This window comes from Mchenga conophoros, linkage group LG8, assembly GCF_057382185.1.
Source record: "Mchenga conophoros isolate Kocher_MC1m ecotype Shallow Benthic linkage group LG8, M_conophoros_male_GT1.1, whole genome shotgun sequence".
NCBI classification, from domain to species: domain Eukaryota; kingdom Metazoa; phylum Chordata; class Actinopteri; order Cichliformes; family Cichlidae; genus Mchenga; species Mchenga conophoros.
This window is the reverse complement of record NC_140533.1, coordinates 23,052,763-23,077,650: the sequence shown is the minus strand read 5'-3', so window position 1 is coordinate 23,077,650 and position 24,888 is coordinate 23,052,763. Positions and strand designations below refer to the sequence as shown.

General features: G+C 42.8%; 1 protein-coding gene across 1 annotated transcript in view; it reads right to left on the bottom strand.

Annotated features, from left to right (window-relative positions):
- LOC146568791 (glutamate receptor ionotropic, NMDA 2C-like) overlaps positions 1–24,888 on the bottom strand; it is a 73,932-nt gene that overhangs the window by 17,125 nt on the left and 31,919 nt on the right. Inside the window, exons 6-11 of the mRNA XM_085285093.1 lie at positions 18,778–19,118; positions 18,085–18,199; positions 13,416–13,627; positions 3,417–3,585; positions 1,531–1,684; positions 1,013–1,138 (exon numbers count right to left, since the gene is read on the bottom strand). Of these exons, the coding sequence (XP_085141219.1) occupies positions 1,013–1,138; positions 1,531–1,684; positions 3,417–3,585; positions 13,416–13,627; positions 18,085–18,199; positions 18,778–19,118 (1,117 nt within the window). The remainder of the gene's footprint in view (positions 1–1,012; positions 1,139–1,530; positions 1,685–3,416; positions 3,586–13,415; positions 13,628–18,084; positions 18,200–18,777; positions 19,119–24,888) is intronic.

Here is a 24,888-nt window from a genome sequence, read left to right as displayed (position 1 = left end):
AGTAAAGGCTTTGCTTTGGCTTAAATACCCACGTTTCAAGGGTCAGAGAAGAAATTATCTGACGTCAGAGTTTTCTTGACCAGTACCTCTACCCAGATCTCCTCTTACTGCAGACTTTGTCCTTCCATGTTCTTTCCTTCTTTGCTCCTGACAAACTAAACTAACACTCCCTGCAGTTGCTTCCAGGCTTTTTTCAGTTACAAAACCCACTGCGGCTGTCATTTCCTCAGCAGAACAGTCTTGTTTTCACTGGGGATTGGGGCTTTCTTCAGCCAAAATATAATATAAAAAAGAAATCTCTAAGCAAAGCTAAATTATCTGCATGGTAAAATACCACCAGAGTTAAGGGGAAATTAAGTTTTGTTTGTTTTCTTTTTACGTGGATGAATGGATTCTTTAAGTGCAGTATTTGATGACAGTGTTCAGCCCTTTTCTTTATCTGGGTTCTTTCTTCACACAAAATATGTCTACTGTTCACTGTGTAAGTATTCATCAGCCATCTCATGCCCGTCTACAAACTTCAAGATGACAGAACAATTTCACAGCATCAGCCGGTTTCCATCGCTCTCTGCCACCATTGCTCATGTGCAGCAACGGAGGGTGCCACCGCCATCAATCACACTTCGATTAGTGAAGCGACGAATGCTAATTAAAACAGGAAAATGACCTTTCGGACCTGGAGACGAGGCACGCTCTGTCAGCGCTGAATTCTGGGATTGATTAGCCCTCCCAAACCCAACCCAAAATTTTGGGTTGCAGGACATGCTAGCGGGAAGGGGCGGGATTTAGAGGCCTGTAGGCAGGCTTACTTTGAAATGCTTGGTGGATTCAAATTGAATAGCTCTGAGCTATTCTGTGGATAGTTTTAAAAGAAGAAAATACTAATTGACTCCATTTGACACATTACACTCTGAAAACAACAGACTTTGCCTCTGCTTTAACGATGATCTAGTAATTATGAGTCCTGTATTATCCATCATAAATTCTTCCAATAAGAAGATGTAAGACTCACCTTTGGCGCTCACCAGACTGCGATTGTAGCCAGCTGGGCTGAAGTATTCAAACACAAACACCGTCACAGCCACCACAGTCAGGCACATCACAAACATCATGACCCAGACTGCTGGGCTATAAGGCTCTGGAAGAGGGGGAGGAGAAGTGAAGGAACAAACATGGGTTGGCGTGAGTCTCTTTTGTGGTTCTGTTTCAAAACCTCAGCCTGAGATAGGCGGGATCAACGTGTGTGATAACAGGATACCAGGAGGGAGAATGAAGCTGAATTTTGTTGTTTGGTAAAGAGATTTAGGTGTGTGTGTGTCATGCATTAGGGGATTTAGTTGTAGGCTACAGTCATTGGTGGGATAAAAGCTTAATGAAAAGTTTCCTAAAGCGTCTACGGAGACAGAACTCGTTTAAGTAGGCCACCCTGCAAGAAAGTGGTTTGAAAGACGGCAACATCGCACTCCAAAGATAACAAATGATACAACCAGCTTGAACAGAGGAAATTGTAAATGTGAATGTGCTTCTCACCAAGAAAAGCAGACGGAGATACTGTTCCGTTGCTGCGCGCAACCATGACGCTGATGCCCGTCTCGACAAATGGCACAGAGAAGTCGATGATTTCAGAACGCTCCTCGTTGATAGTGAGAGAGCCAATGGCCATGTCAGCCCGCCTGTACAGCACCTGAGAGAAGAGACATAAGCAGAAAGCAAACAAAACCAACACAGAAGCACAACAGTGAGCCAGCTGTAGTGGTCAACAATTTCCCCCTCTTTATCCTACATGTGCTCTGCTTAAAATAGAAATATTTACACATTTTACAAGCAATCCTTTTAAAACAGGGAAGCCACAAGCAGCAAGCAATAAATGAAAAACATTTCTTTCATCATTTCAGAATCCACAAGGAGAAAATGCTGCATCTCAAGAGCTCTCACATCCAAGCCAGTTTTTCTGTAAAGCATTTTTTACACACATACACACACACACGCGTGCAATTATACAGTTCCAAAGCACAACGCCTTCAGGCACAAAAACACAAGCAAAAGTCTCTCCTGAGGAACACCTGTTCAGGTGCTTCACTTTCAGATGCAGCTGTGTTGGACGTGGCTTGGTGTGTGCGGGGAAAATGATGTATTAGCACCGTATGCATATGCATGACATCACACCACTGACCTAAAAAAAAGCCCATCCAAAAAACCAAAACTCTTGACTATTCTTGACTCTCAACTATCATTACTTGAAACTGTATTTGTGCAAAAGTAGGAAATCACTGCCTACAAATGCTCAAGTACTGTTCTCAGGTACTTTTACCCTGACATTTTTCATTTTAGCTGGACTAATGTTAAAATTTCCAATTTAAAAGATAATAAAATATAATGGCTTCAATATTAAAAAAGTGTACCTGGTGTAAAAACATTTAAAACGTTCCAGTCTTGTTTTAGTTTCATCACAAATTGTATTATCTGACAAGTATCTGATAGGAAATTATTACTCTGATCCCGCTCTACTTGATGGGGCTTACTCTGAAGTACTGTTTAGTGAAAATTTATACTTTGACACTTTTTAGTTCTATTTTTTATGTTAACAGTGAATAAAAATTTTATTTAGTATGAAAAGACTGACTTGTGGTGAAAAACCCACAAAGAATCGTCAACCTCTCTGTACTTTCATTCACTTACACAGAGTATTATAGTGTCTCAGTTCAGTCGTCGGGTTTTATAGCCTGCGGGTTTAACCTTTTACTTTATTCTCATTACTCTCATCAGCCTTGTTTCCAGCTTTAGCACGCAGCGCTGGTTTTAAGTGAAAAAGCTTTTATAATAACCACTATACGCTAAGTGCACCAGGGAGCAGCTTTTTAGCAGCTAAAGAAGAGGAGGATGGTAGAAATCAATGTAGATCTACAAGAAGAGTGAGTATTGTAATTAGATGTATTGGGGGGGGGCGCATGGAAACTTATAATTGTCAGTTACAGCTTTCTGCACTTCCTGCAAGTAACCCTAAAATCAGCCTCATACATATTTAAATGGTTAAAATGAATGTTACTTTGTGTGTGCCATGCTTCTAAATACAGGAGTCTCTCTTTTTAAAGTTGGACTATTTCTGAATTCAAGAGAACTGCTTTGGTTGAAAGGAGTAGACAACTAAAGAATAATTGTTGCTGTGTGCTGTATTTGATATTCAGTGCTGTTTTTGGCTGATGTCTAATATGCTACTCATAAATAACTTACATTTATGTTACTAGGGCAGGCTGTAGCCTAAAACCTCCATTTATTGTGGTTAGATCTGTGGCTGAACATCTTCATACACCTTTTTTATAATAATTGTCTGTTCAACGCCAGCAGGCAGCTCAAGAAAGCTGTAATGTCTGCTGGATTCAGGGACTTCTTGTTGTTTCAGTAGACATATGTCTCACCTCTCCAATCATCCCGTTCCAAACGCCGCGGACCATCTTGCCATGTTTCCCATTGGTAACCAGGTAAAGGTCATAGGAGAACTTGATGGTGCGGGACAGCTTCTTCAGGATGTCTATGCAGAAGCCCTTACAGCACAGCTTTGTGTAGGACTCTGAGTGGCCAATAATGCTGCAAGAAGGGTGAGAAAAAGCAGAGTCACACACACGGTTAGTACAACTTTGCTTAACCATCCTGTGATCAAAGATCCTCGCTGGCAGCTGGGACAGTTGCTATCTTTAGCATCAACACCAATGCTGTTGTTTTATTTTGCTTCAGAGAGCGAGTGCTAAATAGTCGCAGGCTCTCATGCTGACAGACACCATCGTCTACAGCAGCAAAGTGAAGGGCAGGCAACGGCTGCTTCATTAGCTGGAATCAATGTCGGTTAACAGCACGTCTTTCAGTGAGATGGAGGCGATGCCTAAAAATGACAAACAAGCACAAATACACTCGCACACTGTGTGACAGAGGCCACAGTGAATGGTTGACTGACTGTGATGGCCTCTAATCAAAGCCCATTAAGGTGTGTAGCATGTGTGGGGTGCACTCCCTTCCTCTCTGTGGCCTTGCTACTTAATGGGGTGTTGAAGAAGAGAACAGAGGGAAAGGAAATTGTGGGAAAAAAAATAATAGAATAAAAAATAATGGAAACCTCAAAAAGTGACACCAAACAGGGAAAGTTAAAATCAGACAAAGTGAAAATGGAGTTGACACACTTCCTGAGAAAAGAAAAACTCTCTTTTTCCCCCTCCGCTCTTTCATCTATTCAGCTGCCGAAGAAGTGGGTCTAAAATCTACGAGGGCTGAGTCACTCGGTGTGTGTGTCTGTCTGCGTGCGTCTTTGTGCGTAACTGACTGATAACCTCGGCATGTCAATGAGTCAGCATACGAGCTGAAGAACGATAAAGAGACGACGTGAGTGAATAAATGAGCAAGTGATTGAATGAAAAAAGTCAAGTGAGTAATTAACATTAAGGTGATTATTTTCCAAATCTTAAGAGTTCATTTTAGAAACATTTTAAGTGCATTTGGAGGGCTTGGTTCTTTCACGGGAGTCTAGCTCTGATAAACGCCGTGTTAATTAATTGCTTCAGGAGCTGGCCACCTGTCGTCATTATACACACTCCACTAACAATTCACACACAAACACACACAAAAGCACGTGTAAACTGGGCCGTCTCTCTCCGTTTCATACACGAACACATGCACGCATACAGTACAATGTCCCCTGGGGATGCGCAGCAGCAGTTGTGTTGTGCTGTGCTGTGCGGTCTCCACAAATGCCCAGAAACTAGTGCAGCGTGGAGGGGAGCATGTTAGACCAGAGAGAGTGAGAGAAAGGGAAACTGTCAGCTGAACAGCAGACAGGAAACATACGGACCAACAGCCAGACGATGCAGCGATGGGGCAGCGGATTCAGTTTTGAGGGAAATGAGGGCAAGTGCAAAGGAGGACAGATGGAGGAGGAGGAGGAAGAAGGAGAAGAGATTGTGAAATTACCATCACTGTGATCCAGTTGAAATGATGAGGAAAACACTACAAAGTTAATGCCCAACAGTATTGCACCGCACTGATCGTCCTCGTTGCTGCACAGTGCAAACTATTAAAGTTTGTATTTCCATCAGATAATATAAATCTTATATTATTAATCTCATCACTGTTTATCATTTATTTTCTTTTAATTGATTACCTGAAGCAGAATACATTTTATCAAACCAACAGTCAAACTCCAGAGGCACGCTTTGTAACCATAAGTATACGGATACTAAAGCTTTGTGATTCTTCAACATTTTATTACTATTTTAAACCTTTGGATAGAAAGCTGGACCTAATCTAAAATGAATAATAAAATATTTGTCTTATATTACTTTACTGGTTTATATAAGGATATTCAAGCAGAGCTAAAGCTATTCAATGAACACTGTGCCTCACAAGGACTGCAAGTGAGGTAACATTGTTTCGCATTACTTATGAGTCTTGAAGGCGTCTGTACTTTTATGTGTGCTCTTTATGCAATCGTTAATAAACTTTGAAATGGAAAGTGGATTCATTTTCTCAGAAAGACAAATCAAAGACGTGCCAAATGACAGAACTGATGCATAAAGTAAGAGGGAGGTGGAACAGTCAGACATGGACATGTAATAGCCTTCACTCTTCTGGTTTTAAGCTTGCACTGATACTGGTTTACTATAATGTTCCAGTTCAGGTTATAGTGTTAGGTGAGCGCAAGGTCAAGATTCTTCCATATCAAACTCAGAAAACCATTCCTTTATGGACTAAAATTTGAGTGCTCGGTTCGACAGGCAGAACGACGTGGCGGCGAGGAAGACCACCCCTCCTCCGAACGACCAGGTCCTGTGTCTCACTACAGCTGAGGTGAGGAAAACTCTACGCAGAGTCAATCCACGTAAAGCTGCTGGACCAGACAACATCCCAGGCAGAGTGCTCAGAGAATGTGCTGATCAGCTGGCAAATGTTCTCACCGACATCTTCAACATCTCTCTGAGCAGTGCCGTTGTCCCCACGTGCTTCAAGGCCACCACCATCGTCCCCGTGCCCAAGAAGTCTTCTGTGTCCTGTCTCAATGACTACCGCCCTATCGCACTTACACCCACCATCATGAAGTGCTTCGAACGGCTCGTCATGAGACACATCAAGACCCTGCTGCCCCCCTCACTGGACCCAATGCAATTTGCATACCGCCATAACCGCTCAACGGACGACGCCATCTCCACTGCACTCCATCTTGCCCTGACACACTTGGACAAGAAGGACTCACACGTCCGAATGCTGTACATAGATTTCAGCTCAGCATTTAACATGATCATCCCCCAACAACTGATCGGAAAGCTGAGCCTGTTAGGCCTGAACACCTCCCTCTGCAACTGGATCCTGGACTTTCTGACCGGAAGGCCTCAGTCAGTACGGATCGGGAACTGCACCTCCAGCACCACCACACTGAGCACTGGGGCCCCACAAGGCTGTGTGCTCAGTCCTCTGCTGTTCACACTGCTGACTCATGACTGTGTAGCAACACACAGTTCAAATCACATCATTAAATTCGCTGATGACACGACCGTGGTGGGTCTCATTAGCAAGAACGACGAATCAGCATACAGAGAGGAAGTGCAGAGACTAACGGACTGGTGTAAGGACAACAACCTGTCTCTGAATGTTGACAAGACAAAAGAGATGGTTGTTGACTTTAGGAGGACACGAGGCGACCACTCACCGCTGAGCATCAACGGCTCCTCTGTGGAGATCGTTGACAGCACCAAATTCCTGGGTGTACACCTGGAGAAGGACCTCGGCTGGTCCCTCAACACCAGCTCCCTGCACAAGAAAGCCCAACAGCGTCTCTTCTTTCTGAGAAGACTGAGAAAGGCCCGGCTTCCACCACCGATCCTGACCACCTTCTATAGAGGAACTATTGAGAGCATCCTGAGCGGCTGCATCACTGTCTGGTTTGGGAGCTGTGCCATATCAGACCGCAAGACCCTACAGCGGATAGTGGGAACAGCAGAGAAGATCATCGGGGTCTCTCTACCCTCTATTGAGGACATCTACACCACACGCTGCATTCGCAAAGCCACCAGCATTGTGGCTGATCGGACACACCCCTCTCACACACTCTTTACACTCCTGCCATCTGGAAAAAGGTACCGAAGCATTCGGGCACGCACATCCAGACTGTGCAACAGCTTTTTTCCACAAGCCATCCGTCTCCTCAGCAAAAAGGGACTGACTGATAAACACGCACACACACACATACACTAACATTATCACTCAGCTTAACTCAAATACCTCAAAACATTGAGACTGGACTGACTAACCAACACAAAGCGCAAACACACTGACCTACACCACCAAACCATCGCACACACCAACCTGTAAATGCTCTTTTGCACAATATTATTACTAGATATATTATATATATATATTTTTTTTGCACTAACTTGTCTTGTAGCACCTTGGTTCCTGGAGGAACGTTGTTTCGCCTCACTGTGTATTTTTAAACTGTATATGGTTGAAGTGACAATAAAGTTGAACTTGAACTTGAACTTGAACGGTCATACTATAATGGTCAATTCTAGCTGCCATGAATTTAAATGTGAATGCCATCCATCCATCCATTCGCTTCCGCTTATCCTTTTCAGGGTCGCGGGGGGCGCTGGAGCCTATCCCAGCTGTCATAGGGCGAGAGGCGGGGTACACCCTGGACAGGTCGCCAGTCTGTCGCAGGGCCAACACACAGGGACAGACAACCATTCACGCTCACATTCACTTGCACATTCACACCTAGTGGCAATTTGGATTATCCAATTAACCTATCCCCACAAGCTGCATGTCTTTGGACGGTGGGAGGAAGCCGGAGTACCCGGAGGGAACCCACGCAAACACGGGGAGAACATGCAAACTCCACACAGAAATGTGAATGGTTTACTAAAAAACAAGCGCCTCCAAATGACCTCATTATTAGATACTTCTGCTGCACACAACTAACAGTCATGTGAAAAGGAGCATTTTCAGAGTACTCTGAGCAGTCTGGTGAAATGCCAAGTAAACCCTATGATTCAGTAGTTTGTAGATTTTTACCAGCAATAATTTGAGGTAGTCTCACGTATGACTTCATCTGTCTCTTACAACTTGTAGAGGAATTCTGGTCCTCTTAATTACAATATTTCTGAATTTCATTGAGGTGTGTGTTGATGCACAGCTCTCACACCACAGCATTTCAATCAGGTTGAGGTCTGGACTTTGACTGGGCCATTGCAACACCTTGGTTCTTTATTTTTCAGCCATCCTGTTGCAGATTTGCTGCTGTCTTTGGGATCACTGTCCTGATCCACTTTGGGCCAAGCTTTAGCTGTAGGCCAGCTGGCCTCATATTTGACTCAAGAATACTTTGGCATTCAGAGGACGTAATGGTCGACATAATGACTGCTAGGTGCCCAGAAAACAAGCCAAAATGATCATGCCTCCATCACTGGGCTTAACAGTTGGTATGGGGTGGTTGTGTTGTGTATATGATCAAATATCTCCACTTTGGTCTCATCTTTGCAAAGAACAGTGTTCCAAAATATTTAAATGCAGATTTGTAAACCTAACCCCTGCTACCGTGTTCTTTTCTGCAACCCTTCCAAAGAATTAATACTTTTTCAATCTTCTTCTGATATTACTGTCATAAAGTTACCTTCCAGTTTCCTAATACTGACCTTCCAAGTTACTATGGAAACAGTAAGGATGTACTTTCTCAGGACTTCAAAGAGTCTTGTGATCATCATGTGAAGACAATGTAGACAATAATCTTTGAAAATAGTGTTTTCAAAAAACAGCAACTTTTTTTTTACATTTTGTAAAAATTGTGACCTATCAGAGTTCAAAGGTGTTTATAGTATACAATAAGAGAAAAACATCTTAAGATAACATAAGCAACTCTTGTCAATTTTGAATAATCAGTTGTCCAAATTATTTATCAATTATCTCAAATAATAAATTATCTAAATTCCTATCTGTTAATTTTCTGCCCCAGATCTTATCTAATTTAAGAACTGCTTCCCATTAGCAGCTGGTCGCTCAGTATTGGGTTACACCATACTATTTCAGACAGCTGAGATTTGAGACGCTGGATTTTAGTGTGGAATTCCTACTCTTAATCAGCCCGGAGAGGTAGGCTTAGCCTTTTGGCAAAAGAAGCTATCATCTGTCCAAAGAAAGGGTTTTTAATGAGCAAGACAAAAAGTTTTAATCACACTAAACATCTGCTCTGCAGGGAAGCCGCTCAGACCACACAACAAGATTAACTGATTTATAGAGCACCAGTCGCCTCTCTCCCTCTCTCTTTCCTGCTCCCTCTTTGTTGGTCACCGTCCAAATGGGACACGCCAGCCAGAGAGAAGTAGAGAAAGAGAACCAGAAAGAGGGTAGGCTGGGATAACATTGTCCCACTATGACAGATGTCCCCATGTTAGATAGATAAATCTTCTTTACTAGCAATCAATGTGCCATTGTGCCCAACAACAGCCGCTACATATCTCATTCTATAATTAATGTGCCAGCCATAGCCAGATCTGCAATCTGCATAAATGATACATGCACCACAGACACATGTACACACATACGTGGAGTCATTGAAGTGAGCATGAACACAGCATTAATTAAAATAGTTTATCTGCTTACAATCAGATGATTGAAGACCGGTCAGTTTGTGCAGACTGCAAATATTACACCTAGAAATCTTCACGTTTAGCTGTGATATACAGATACAGATTCCTCTTTACTGCTGAGAGTTAGATGAGAAGATAGACACTGCTCTTGTGTCTATATATTATGCTACAACCTGCACCCAGTTAGCTTAGACTGGCATAAAGAAGTACGTAAATGCTGGACACGTAACATCATTAAAACCATAGCAAGTTCTGGTTTTAGTGGATATTTAAAGATTAAACAAACAACCGATCAACCAAAACCTTAAAACCACTGACAGGCGAAGTGGATGTTGGTACAACACAATTTTCTGCTGGGAAACTATGGATTCTTTCATGTACCATCCAGCTAAACATTGTGGCTGGCCAAGCACGGTGATAACACCTCCCAATGGCAGTGGCCTTCCTGAGCATGACAATGATGTCTGCCACACTGCAGAAACTGCTAAGGAACCGCTTGAGGAACATGACAAAGAGGCTGAGGGTTGACCTGTTCTCTAAACTCTCTAGATCCCAATCCGATTAAGCATCCATGGGATGCACCAGAATGAGCTCAATCCCTGCACACCCGACCGTATAACCTGCAGGACCCAAAAGCTCCACTGCCAAGATCCTGATGCCAAAAGCTACACAACACACCCAGAGGTCCCGTGTCCATGCCATATCTCTCTCTGTCTCTCTCTATATATACAGTTTTGAAAATCATTTCAAAACTGGATAGCACTCTTGCACTCAGCCATGTACCAAGCACATGTCTGATGGTCAGACTCTACCAAATGGAGCAGACCTTACAATCAATAAGGTTCCACACTTGAGCAAACACTGCAAGCAAACATACAAAAATGAATAAATTGTAACATAATCAATAACAGGCAGTGAGATTCCAGTTAGCGATAACAAACTCCCAGAGTACAGGGCTAAGAACATCAAGGAAACTACAGTTACATCCTTTTGATACATTATCATACCAATGCATTGACGTAGCTTGTTTGCTGTCAGTTGGGATAGTGCATCATGATATCTGACTTAATATCCTGGCAGAACTAGTTATTAAAAGGTGCAGAATAAACAGCCATTTTTTTGCTGTCAGTGACCAACTGCAAGGAGTTGCATTGACAAACAGGTTAGCCAAAGGCAGGACATGCAACCCCTTAAATCTCTGGGTAACCACGTTTGATCACAGGTTGCCTGGTGGGAGGCAACCTTTTTAAAGCCAATGTATCAATCGTAACTTCATTGCACACAGTTGCAATACTTTGGCTGTACAGTGGTCTTTAGCTACTGTTTTCCAAATGTGACTGTAGCGTTAAAGATAAGTCCAAAGGCAACTCGGTGCCTATAGATAGTGAACAAGTGGGCTAAATATGTTTATACCTTTCTGAGCATGTTTTTAATGTGATTAACTTATCACCAATACAGCTTGCTTTATTATACAGCCTGTCCAGGCGTTTGTGCTCCAGTTTTTTATGGGTGAAATTCTAATATTTTATTAATCTTGTTGTTCAGCACTAAGTAGCATATATCTATCTGTCCGTTGCATCCCTACAGTTTATGTACCCACCACAGTCAAAATGCAATCAATGCAGTCGATGCTTGTGGCTCATAATAAAAACATCAACATCACTGACAGATTATGAGAAAAAAAAATGCTGGATGAAGATACAGTTTAGTCATTAAAACATAACTTTATGAAATAGAGGAATTAGCAGAACACGAAACAAAGACACAAACACATCCATGCCCCAAATGGCTAAATTATTGGGTTTGAATTATTGGATTGACCTGCCAATTCTTAGTCAACATGGAAAACTTCAGTCCTTTTTCTCTTTCTTTTTGGCACTTAGTAAAACAAACCAAAACATCTTACTTTAAGAGCTAACAAACTAAAAATAATCTGTTCCTGTTACACATGTTCCTTAGATGTAAATTTTATATTCAACGAAAAACTGGTAAGTAAGCAAGCAAAGGCCCTTAATAAAATTTACCAGCACTGTAGCATAGGTGCTCGTGTAAAATAGCTAATCCAAGACACATAGAAAGATTTTTATAAAAAAAAATAGTGTTTGTAAATATATTTATAGTTTCAGTTCTCCCCTTGTCAACTTGATAAGTGAGATGACAAAGTCGTAAACACTGCTTACAAGACATATCTGTGAAAAAACAACAACAACAACTCGTGATATAGTTTCATTTCTATTGTGTGTGACCATGATGAAGATAGTGTGTATTCTTAATGAACACTAGTTCAGAGGTAATAGCTGTTTAATGGCTGTTTTCTGCCATGCTGTGATCTGTGTTTGACACTGAGGGTGTGATTTTAAAGTGCTTAGACACTCAGCACACACAATTACTCTGAGTTTAATGAAGTGTGGAGGTATGCAGTGTCTACTCAAACCTAAACTGGGGCAAAGGAAAAGGGAGTGAGGGAGGGTGTAGATGTCTGAGTGTGGGACTGCAAATTTGCTAGAAATAGTGCCAATATGATACCTTTGTTATTTGCTAAGTATTAAAACAGTAAAAGCTCATTTAATGACTTTATAAAGGAGCATGTGATGATGGAAGTTCATAACTATGACCAATTCAAATCTAGAGTCATTGAACACTTAGGTACGGCTTTTCAATAGCTTGTTAACGCAAACATCTAATCAACCAATCACACAACATCAACTAGATGCATATAAGCATGTAGACAGCCTGCTGAAGTTCAAACCGAGTATCAGAATGGGGAAGAAAGGTGATTTAAGGGACTTTGAATGTGACATGGCTGTTGGGCTGGTCTGACTATTTCAGAAGCTGGTATTAAAATACTTTCTTAATGGCAGAGCAGAATGACCTGACTGCTTTGAGCTGAAAGGAAGGGAAGAATAACTCAAACAGCCCATGATTACAGATAATATATACAGATGAGCATCTCTGAACACATAACATCTTTAAGAATGTTGGGCTACAGCAGCAGAAGACCACACTGTTTGCCACTCCTGACAACAGGAAACCAGAGATATAACTCACCAAAATTGGAAAAGTGAAGACTGGGAAAACATTGCCTGGTCTAACGTGTCTCAGTATTTGCTGCAAGTCTTAGATGTAGGGTCAGATTTTGGCATAAACAACATGAAAGTATGGGCCATCCCCTTATCTCAGTGGTTAAGGCTGCCGATGGTGCAATGGTCTGGGGGATATTTTCCTGGAACTCTTTGGGCCTTTTAGTACCAACTGTTGCTGACAATCTCTATTCTTTTATGATACCAGTTTACCAGCAAAATAATGCATCATTTATGCATCACCTCAAATCTCAAAGTGGTTTCTTGAACATGGAAATATTCTTTGTGTTCACAGATGGGAGATAAAATATATAAACATGTCATCAAAGCATATGGCTAGTTGTATTTTGCCTGTGTAGCCCAACATGCACATTGAGACACAGTGTCTCAGTCTGGGTCAAACTACTGGCAAGTTCTGCTATAACCAAAAAACATGAAACTAGACCATTTATTTTGTATTTTATGAATATATGCTGACATATGTTGTCCTCTTTTCATTGGCCAAGACCACTGCTTCAGAGGTTTTTTTTTGAATGCATACTGAAACAACGCCACCAACACTGTGTCACTGGAATTGCACAGTTTTCATCTATTTAGAGCCACAGCACTACATTTCATGAGACAATGCTGTGGTATAAACATCTGTGACCATGTATTTGCTTACATCTATGTATTTATTAAGCTGTGCGTGTGTTTGTGTTGCCATGTGTACCTATCTGTGTAATTGGACTGACGCCTGCAGGGCACAGTGTTGCGGACACAGGTACCCGTGCCTGGGTCTACATTCTCAACCATGACGAACGGATGCTCCTCCAGCGTAGCCACGGTCAGGTGACGATCATCAGACACATGCTCCAGGAAGTTGCCATACCGAGGCCAGATAGGGTAGCGAACTTGGAGGACGCCCCGGGCATACGTACCCACCTGAGCAAGAAGCGTGAGAGACAAAGATCTCATTGGTATCACATGTGAGTCCCGACCTTCGTGTCAACACCTTCCCTCTTCACCTACCCTGCCATTCCTAACTTCACAGGATGAATAATTTTTATAAAAATTTTATAATGAAAAAATGCATGCGCTGACCTGGAGGAAGAGGATAAGAAGATCAAAGGAGAGTATACTCATTAACACATGCTGAGGAGACTTAAAAGTGTTTGAGAAAGACTTTTACTGGGGAGGAAAAACCCCTCAAAAACTAAAACAAAGAGTAAACCAACTGTATCACATTAATAATACAGCCCAGCATGTGCTGCTTTCGCTGTGTGTTCATTTTGTTGACTGATTATTCAATTAATAATTTTCCCTTTTTTTAGACTAATAAACATTTCGAAATGTCACTATTCATAATGGTAACTGTTCAAGTGATTACCGCTATTTATTTTGTGTGTTTAAAAGATTTGCTGCATTTGTAGAGCCGGTGTAAGTAAAGCTCACTGAACTGAAAATAAATGAACAAACTGAGATTCTGACAGATTCGTTAACGAGATTGCTACTGAAAGAAAGGAATAGACTGCGTATTTTAATGTCACGGAAGCCACTTTTGCACCAGAATTGCTGTACAATGTCACATCACGCAATGGATAGTCCCATAGATGTCGGCGGTAAGCTCAACGAAACTCTCCCCATGAGGAGCAAGACTGTTTGTCACATCAGCCAACCTAATGAGGCGTGCTGAGCTTGGCCAGCGCTGACTTACTGCATATGAAACTCACTCCCTTACAGATTTAATGAGACCTCTTTTTCATACCAACTCTTGATTCTTTCTTCACCTTAGTCATACTAATGTTTTTCCTTCGTCATACATGGGCGACTTAAGGATCTGTATAAAGGTGCAGCACGTAAGGCTGTGATTTGTTTCTGTGCGCCGTCTGTGAACGACAGAATGGCAGAACTGCCAGTTTTGAAGATCAGTCATTTGAATTTATGGGATCCTCGTGTGTCTGAGCATCTTAAGCATCTTAAGTGCTTTCACTGCCATTCAGGCACTCACTGGACCAATCATTGAATACTGGGTTAAAATATGGTGTGATGATTGAATGTGCCACACTCCTATCTATCAACCCAATCAGGTTTTGACAATAAGTAATGCATTTACCTTGCTTTAAAAAAGAGTCTCTTTGTCAATGCCAAGACAGCACTAGGTAGTAGCAGAGTAGTTTTATGTTTGGAGTTATTTTTTTCTTGAAAATACATCTTTAAAACACGTCAGTTTTCTCGCTCTCTTTTTGGCTGTTTCTGCAGCTATTTTTCTCTTTTTTTACACATTTTATTGTCTGTGAAAAGTGACAAATAATGACCTCTTTCTGCTGACTTCTGTTAATTCAAAACCACTGCCAAGAACCAAAGAGTCATGATTCTAGGATTCACTGAGCGAGTGACAACAATAAGCTGCGAATAACAGATCCTTCAATTTTTTGTAACAGAGCCAGAGAAACTGTCATTACGCTCCCCTATCCTAAGCTTCTTGTTTAGTTTTTCAAATTCAGAAAAAAGGTGCTACTAAACAGCAAAATGTCTACTGTTAGAGCTTCCTGTTTTGCAGTTCCTTCAAAATAAAAGGGTACTTATTGAGCCTGAAAATGAACTGTCATTTTCCATTGTGTTTGCCATTTGTGTTTAGCATCTTGTGTTTTCCTTGTATTGTAGTTTATTATTCTCGCCTCCTCTGTGTCACTGGAATCTTGTTCACTGTAATTTTTCATGTGTCTTATTTTAATTAGATGTTCTTGTTATTTCCTCATTTATTTTCACAGTCAATCAGGAAATATTTCCTGATTTATCTCTCTGTTAATGATCTTGATTATGTGCACCTGTACCCTATTCCCCACCTGTTTCCACTTCTCTAATCACCCCTCTGTATATAAATAGTCCCATCTTACCTTTATTGTTTGTGTACCTTACCCAGGGTGTGCTTTGCTTTCCTGGCCAAATGATGATGAATGATTGCTTGTTGACTTTTGTTTTGTTTGCTTTGTAGAGTTTTGAATTTAGCCTAATAGAAGTTTCTTTTAGTTTGGCTCTGGATGCCTTGGGTCCTGTGTTTATTTCCAACTTTCTGCTACCATAAAACTGTTTGTTTTTTTTGTTGGGACAATCTCACTTTAGGTCAGTTAGAGTCTATTTCAGAACAATGGTGAAGTGAAAATGCTATACTGCACATAGCTTGTGTTTTTTGCCAGTAAGTCATATTCAGGAGGCACTTCACCCCTACAAATTCACCATACAGTAGTCAGGTTTTCCCAGCATTAGCTGGCTTCACAAAACCTAAAACCCAAGTTGGAGATAATGGATAGCAATTTCCTTTATCAAGCTTCAGGCTCTATGTGTGCTCATATAAAATGAGGGTGTCCGATACATCATTCGACTCTTCCTATGCACAAAATGGATCGATGGGGCACAGTCTGTTCCAGTCATACACATTATCAGTGGAAAAGGTGATGGTGCTGCTCTCTAAAGAATACAACACTATTGCTGCAAGTGAGATTAATGTTACAGGAAATCATTAATCAAAACTTCAGAGCAGTTAAATAAATATATATTAATGTGAGTTACTGCTCTGTGCTGCAGCAGTTTAGAGTTGCGAAACTAAACAGTATATATTTAAACATTGAATGTTGTTTGGTGTGTTCAGTTCTGACATTGTCCCATAAATGGGACAATAAAGAAAAATCAATTATTTTATTGATCGAATAGGTATTTTTAGTGATAAATAGCCTACAAAGCTAACTGATCAATTTCAGTTGCAGATGCAGCAGTGTGAAAAATATTAGTTTCGGACTAAACGTAAATCCTTTAATTCAAAGTCCTTTAAATTCCTGAGACACTGGGATACCAGCAGTTTGCACTACTGTAACAGAGGGGTTAAGATCTACAGGTTGCATATAAAAAAACCTGCTCCTTCGGCAAGTATCATACCAACAGGATACTGTAAATGAAACAATATGCAAAATTGTGGCCTCCCAGCCAATTTTAAACTGAAACTCTGAGGATAATCAGCTCCAGATCAGTTTATGTGTTCGCTGTCAGTTACCATGGTGATCTAGCCATGTTAAAACAAAGGAAAGAGGAAGAAAAGAGATCCTCCTCCACTTTATATTCGACTTACCTCACTTATACCCCTCTTGTCTACTCTTTGGGGTTGGGCAAGAAGTCTGTTTTTCCTTTAAACATTGCAGCTCTGTTGTTAATAAAAATAAAAGGCAGAGCTGTGTGACAATTCACATCTCCCATGTATATAATTTTATTGATTATCGCTGCTTTGTATTTACTGTGTTGAGTCTATAGGTGTAAAATTGATACAAGATAAGACCTGGGAGAGGATCCTGGCAGTGAAAGGGGACAAATGTCACCCAGCAGCACCCTTCAGATGATGATAAGGAATAACAGCATGTTAAACTGTCAGGCTGTCACAATGAAAAGAGAGAAGCTTGAAAAGAGCAAGTACTCCACGACATGTCATTATAACGGATGAGATACCTGACACAAAGAGGAGAGGGAGAACAAGCGGCGAGAGATCGGGCTGTAATGAGATGGGATTGAAAAGGAGGGAGAGGATTCGCAAAATTTAGATGCTTGTATGGCATCTTGTCAGATGTCTTGTTATCTGTAACTTGTGAACGTCAATACCTGTGCTCGGGGACTAACATGGGGAGGGAGAATACGTGATTTTAGGATCTACAAGCACAGACGATCCTAACCCCACTTCAGCACAATGACATGTCCATGTTCATACACATATACACACATGCACACACCAGCCAGGAGGTGACATTGATAAAGTAGGTTGGTCTTTCCAGGGCAGAAATAAATGAGTTCAACTGTAGCTGTGAGATTACGTTTAGGTCTCTCTGTTCAGTCTGTTTTTCAATACACCCTCAGGCTTTGACTGCGTGTGTGTGCGCTTGTGTGCGTAAAAGGGATTGAAAACACTCCCTAGGCTGCAAGGCATGGTTATGAGGAAACGGGAAGGATTCATCCTCACCAGGAAACAAAGATGCACACTTCTATTGATCTGAAATAATGATGTCAAACTTCAAGTCTAATGCAGTTTTTCAGGTGTAAACTATCAGCATTTATCCAGATTAGATCTTTAAGTTGGATGCTTTCACACTTAGAGGCTGTGATTCTGAGCCTATGGAAGTAATGTCCATCATTTTTGCTAAAAAAAAAACAACAACTGTGCTCTTCTCATGTCATGACAAGCCTGAGCACACAGGCATGATACACATACCCACACCAACACTTATGATGTCTGTTAAAAAGTGCAAACATTTTGAAGGAGAAACAAAATCCCAGATTTTATTTTAAATGCATTTTGTCTTGCCCTGCTCATGGTGTGTTTCTGTGCCAGTGTGTGTAATTCAGTTAAAGCTTCTCAGTACCTTGTCCCAGATTCTGTCCCGGTCCAAAGAAATGATAACCATAGAAGGGTTTGAGAGGAAGCCTTGGTTGTTGAACGACAGATCTCTTCTCTCCCAAGTCACATTCAGCATGTGTCTAATCCCAACAGAAACATAAACAGTATGCAATCAAGGAAGTTTGACTTCTGCTTTCTAGAAATCAGAATATGCATATTCATTCACACGGATGCATGCACATACAATGATCACCTGCTAATTAAATCTAAAGCTCCCCCTGGGAGCTTAATCTAATGTAGGAGACTGGAAGTAGCTCATTAGGCGATGATAGCGGCAGGTGATTGGTCTGACAGCCTAGTGTTCCCACTGAGTGATTTCACTGTCTCTTAATACATTAATCCATGACAGACTAGACTGTTTATAATGAATCCAAATTAATTAGCATTTCAGACCACATGCTAAAGAGGCGCTATACTCGCACAAATTTCAATGAGTAACAAAACTGTTAGTTCCTCTAGAAGTTAAATAAGTTAAAAGTTATAAAGATTCCAGGCAATACTAATGGAAAAGTCATACAGACAGGCTTTACATCAATCATCAGCAGATTAAATTCTGCTTATTAAAATCTGCAAGCACAAAAAAAAAACTACTATGATACATATTGGAGCTTTTGGGAACATAAGGAAAACAAGTAACACCTGCATAGTGTTGCTTCACCTGAACAGAGTGTAGTTGTCTGAGTGTTTAGCCGGCTTGTTGCAGTCACCGTGTCCCTCGGGGATAAAACCATATTGCCGCTTGAAACTATCTGCCCCTTTGGCTACGATGGCGACACCCTCCCTCACTCTCTGCCGCAAGCTTTTCCTCCACTGGTCGGTAATCACACCGATTACACCTATAGGAAAGCTGGCAGGTGGAGAGCTGTCAGGGTTGCCCACGGCCAGACTGGGGAGGATCCAGATGTAGCCTGGCCCCAACAGACCAACCTCAGCGGCATTTTTAAAAAGGTACTGCGCCTCTTCGTGTGAGCAGTACGCCAGCAGAACCTGGGAGTCCAACTGCAGATGGACAATAAATCAGAATATCCTGAGCACGCTGCACTACTAAGTCATCAGAAGCAGCTAACTTGGATAACATAGATGTTTACTAAGTTTACATACAACAAAAGAAGCAGCTCTCATTAAAGAGGAAAGCTCACGGTGTCCACAAGATGCCTCGTCTCCCCAGCTGCTGCAATATTGAACACCTAGAGCTAACTTCCCTGTTTTAAGCAATATTAGGGTCTGCATATGGAGGCAGGAGGGATGCCTGTGGCAAATTTTCCAAGTCTGCCACCAGAACACAGCTTGTTTCCCATTTGGGAGGTTTGTGTTTTGCTTTGTTCTCGCAGGCTGATTACTTTCCTTTTCACTCATTTTGTACTTTTCACTTTCTACTCAGTATTTGGTCAGTTCTGAGCACTGAAAACGACTCCAAAAACATATTGCTTTATGTTAAATTACACGTTAATGTTAAAAAGACTAGTGCTGCAACATTATGCTTCAGAGTACCCACCCTGAACCAGTGCCATTACTTCGAACAGAGACAAAATGTCATAGCCGTCTGGCAACAGACAAAGCTAATAATGTAACGTGAGGGTTCACTAGATGGTTGGGAATCTCTCTGAATAATTAGGAACAGCAAGACGGAGACGGATAACTTTTTAGCAGCCTCTTTACTTTTAGCACCCTGCAACAACAACCCACACTTCCTGTGTGCCGCCCTCATGAATACTTCACTGGCCTCTCAGAAGCCAGGAAATCTTATACTCAGATCAAAACAGGGAAAACAACCAGGTAGATATAACACATACTTATTACTGGTTTGAACATGCATGTCTAAACATTCAAACATGTAAACATGTAAATATCAAAACACGTAACCACCAAATGGCTACATAACTAGCTTTATAACCTTTGTAAACACCTCTTTGTATATCAAAGTAGATTTAAATTTACTTCTACACTTTACATTTTCCTCCCCCCCTCACATAAGAAACGTCCCCGTTTCCCTACAGAAAAGGAAGAGAAAAAAAAACCCCAACATGCTGCAAGCAAAGGGGACAACAATAACACATTAGCAAAACCAAAAACAAGTTCAGTTCAAAACATAGTCCTTGAGGTATCTGGGAGGCACAACTTGACGTCTCCCACATCGCCGTGAAACACCAGATACTCGATGAGGAGTTGAAGGGACAATGTCTGATTGGTGTATCACCACATGGCCAGAGGGAGAAGTCGTTACAGTCTCAGACCGAGGAGAAGGGGACAAAGGAGAGTGGGAATGGGGTCGTGACTGGTTTAGAGGTGGTGGCTGACAAACCTGAGGGTCTGATGAGGTTGCAGGGCTGCGGCCCTGAACATTCCAGCTCCCTTCAGCTGCAGATTTTGAAGCTGTGAAGGGCAACGCACCTGATAATGCAGTCAACTGTGGAATCTGGGGCTGTACAGGTATGTCACCAGCAGGTGAGTTGGTTCCACCTTTAGGAACAGGTGCTTTGTACGGCCTGAGACGATTGTAGTGAACAATTTGAGTCTTGTCTGATTGGTCCAGGAGGTAGCGAATCCTGTACGTGACACCAGGGTTTTCTCCATCTGTTCCAAGGCACTCCAATATCTCAAAGGGGCCCTTCCAATGTGGAGCAAGTTTCTGCTTTGCTGTAGTGGGGTCATTTAACCACACCAAGTCACCCGGAACATAAGGAGTGTGTTTGATGCCCCTATCGTACAATTGTTTCTGCTGGTTGTGGGCACAATCTCTGTTCCATGCAGCAGTGCTGAAGGCAGACTGAAGTCTCTGAGTCAACTGGGTGACGTAGTCAGCAGGAGAAACAGAAGTAGATGATGCTGACATGTTGGTAGGCAACAGCATATTAGCAGGCATCCGTGCCTCATGTCCATGTGTGAGAAAAAATGGCGTAAACCCCGTGGTAGAGTGAGGACTGGTGTTGTAAGCCAAAGCAACTTGATTGAGGCAGTCATCCCATTCGCCAGGCTGCTGAAGGAGTAACTTAGCTAACTGGTCAATAAGTGTTCGATTGAACCTCTCGACCATCCCGTCGCATTGAGGGTGATATGGGCTGGTCCGTGTCTTCTGGATGCCTAGCAGCTGACACAGATGTTTCACCAGGTCAGATTCAAACTGACGTCCTTGGTCCGTGTGTAGCATTTCAGGGACGCCGTGCTGACAGATGAAGTTGTCAAACAGGCATTTTGCAACTGTTGTGGCACGTTGGTCTGCGATAGCATAGAGATTGACATATTTCGAGAAATAGTCTTGAACAACGAGCACGTACCTGTTGCCACGACTTGTAATGGGGAGTTCAAGTATGTCAGCTGCCACCTTTTGAAATGGCTCCGCAGCAACAATTGTTTTCATTGGAGCTCTGTGATGAGGTGTGGGATTCCGTCTGGCATCACATGGAGTGCATTGTGTGCACCATATTCTGATGTCACGTGACATGAATGGCCAGTAATATAGCTGCTGAGCACGTTTCAGGACCTTATCTGCTGATAGGTGACCGGACACAGCAGCTGTAGGACAGTGTCTTTTAAAGATTCAGGAACAACCAACTGATGCAACACTGACTTTTGGGACGGGTTGAAAGCTTTACGACAGAGTAAGCCATTGTGAAAGGTAAGTCTAGAGTACTCATGCCATAGCACTTTTTCCTGAGGTGGGCATTTTTTCATACGCCAGTAGGGTGGTTTCTGACCCTTAGCTTTCCAGCCAATGACTTCTGACAGTACAGGATCTTTTTGTTGTTCACTTTTGAGATCATCTTCAGGCAGCTCAAGCACAAATGTGGATGAAACAGATAGCGCTGCACACTGCAGTCGTGGATCAGGAAGGTCATTGCATGGAATGTGTTTTTGGTCAGTACTGCAGGGACTATGGTTGGGCGGGCCTGCAGGACCCACGCACCTCTCTTCAGGTTTCAAGGTAGCAGAAGCAGTGCAGACTGTGTCCTGCTCTACGGTTTCACCAGTGACAGGGCGACGTGACAGTGCGTCCGCATTGAGGTGGCGGTGGCCATCTTTATGAATCACAGTCCACTCAAAAGGATCAAGTTCAAGAGCCCAGCGAGCACGGCGACCAGTTCTATCACTGTCAATGGGTATTTTCCGAAGACCCAGGAGGGGCTTGTGATCCGTGACAATAACAAATGGCTGCTTGTAGAGGTAGTGCCGAAAATGTCTAACTGCCCAAACAATGGCCCAGAGTTCTCGATCATAAGTCGACCACTTTCTTTCTGCCTTTGTAAGCGCATGGCTAGCATAGGCAATGACTTTCTCTTGCTGTCCCTGTTTTTGAGCTAGTACACTGCCAATAGCTGTGCTAGAAGCATCAGTATACAGAGAAAATGGCAATGTGAAGTCAGGGAATGAAACCACTGGAGGGTTTGAGAGGGCATGTTTCAGATACATGAATGCATCCTGGCACTGAGAAGTCCATTGAAAAGTTGCATGCTTCTCAGTGAGAGCATGTAGGGGGACACTGTGGTGCGCAAAGTTTTGAATAAACTTGCGATAATATGAACAAAGTCCAAGGAATGACCTTACTTCTGTCGCTGTTTGTGGAATAGGCCAGGCTTGCACACTGTTCACATTTCTGGGGTCAGGCTGGATGCCATGTTTTGATACAATGTGGCCCAGAAATTGTACCTGATCTTTGGCTAAACAGCATTTTGAGGGGTTTAGCTTCAAGCCACTTGCCTGGAATCTGCCGAAAATTTCTTCCAGATGCTGGAGATGTTCTGCGAAAGAGCGGCTGTAAATGAGGACATCATCCAAATACACTAAGCAGGTTTTCCAGGGAAGGCCACGAAGTACCATCTCCATTAACCGCTGACATGTGGCTGGAGCGTTTGTGAGTCCCATGGGCATAACAGTGAAGTGGTAAAGTCCACTGCCGGTTGTGAAAGCAGTTTTCTCACGATCCTTCTCTTCCAGTTCAACCTGCCAATAGCCATGTTGAAGGTCCATTGTGGAGAACCAGGCAGAACCTGACAGCGCATCCAGTACATCATCAACCCTTGGAAGAGGATGAGAGTCTTTGATTGTCACTGCATTGAGTTTCCTATAGTCGAGACAGAAACGCCACGTACCATTTTTCTTTCGCACCAGAACAACTGGGGCGGCCCATGGGCTGAACCTGGGAGTGTGACAAGTTTGTTTCATCTATTTCTACCGGCAGAGTCGAATCATACACAGGTGAAGTAGCACAACATGTCTGCTCCAGTGGAATGATATCAACAGATGAGCCTGAATGAAACTCACCAAGATGCTGTCCAGGGTACAGTTCGATTTCATCACTGGAGGGATTAAGCATTCGAACCACTGTAGTACCATTCTGAACTTCACTGAGAGTGTGAGCCACAACAATGTCACATGTTGGATTAGGGATCAAGACACCATAGTAGTCTGTTGGAACAGGAGAAGCCGGTGTGGCTGCTGACACACAGGCTGTGATCAGAGTTTCGCTCATAGCTGGAATTTTGGTTGGCGCTAACACGGAAACATTACAGCAGGCAGCCACCTCATGTCCTTTGGGCAACAGGGGAATTTTCATGTCCCACAGTTGCAGCACTTTGTTTTTGAGGTCGAGAAGAGCATGGTGCCTCTGCAGAAAATCCCAACCTAGAATGACTGGCTGGTAAGCACCTCTGAGGACTTCAAAGTCCTGCTGCCATACCTGAGTCCCAAGCCTAATACCAACGGTTAACTTGCCTAAAATTTCCAGACGTTCTCCATTGACCGAACGAGCTGGCACAGAGGATGCTACCATAGGCCGTTTTTTCAAAGCTGGATGAGCGTTTCGAAAATCTTCACTCACAAGGGAGACAAAGGAACCAGAGTCAATTAGAGCACACACTTCAATGCCCTCGACAATAGCCAAGACGTTAGAGGAGACTGATCCATCAGATTCTGAGGGGAACTGGGGGATGTGGTTTTGGGGCCCTGATACTGTAGCTGATGTTTGCCCCTCAACAGCAGCTAATGAAAGTTTCCCTGTGGGCCGGAGGTGAAATGTGCAGGCCTTTCCGGGGACTGGAAACGAACACCGGTCCTACTGTAGGACGCAGCATCTCTAACTCTACGTGGAGCAGGACTGGGACTGCGTCGGTATCTGTTATTGTCAGGGTAATTGTACCTGGAATACTGGGGGGGCTGTTGGGAAGGGTATGTGCGTTGATCGTGTTTCTCACATTTGTCCCACTCATTGAACCTCTGGGGAACAGGGGAAGAAGAACGTTCACGGTGAGACTCTGGATCACGATGATAACGCCTCTCAGGCGAGCAATAGTCTCTGGAATGTTGTCTGGCATGATAAGGCGACGGGGACGCACTGCGGGTGCTGTACTGAACATTGGAAGAGGAGGATCTATCACGACTGGAGTCCAAACGTTGGGCAAGGTAACTCTGTTTCTCCCGTAACTGCTGTACTTCATGTTTCAGGCTGGTTACAGTAAGCGTGAGCTCCTCAACTGCTTGAAGAAGTTTAGCATCAGTAGGCTGAGGACGTATCATAGCAACCTGTTCTGAAGACGGAATATGAGAGGATCCTGCAGCTGTAAGTTGCAATGCTGCCCGTGCTCTCTCACAACGGCTGGCAATGCGCAGGGCTCCGTCGAGATCCTCTGCACCCATCTCATGAATCTTAGATTGCAAGGTGGGGTCCAACCCAGCAACAAAACGGCGAAATTTTTCACCTTCCAAGGCATTGTAGTCATAGTTAGGGAAAGCTTCAAGTACAAGACGGGTAATATCCGCGCTGTACACATCTAAA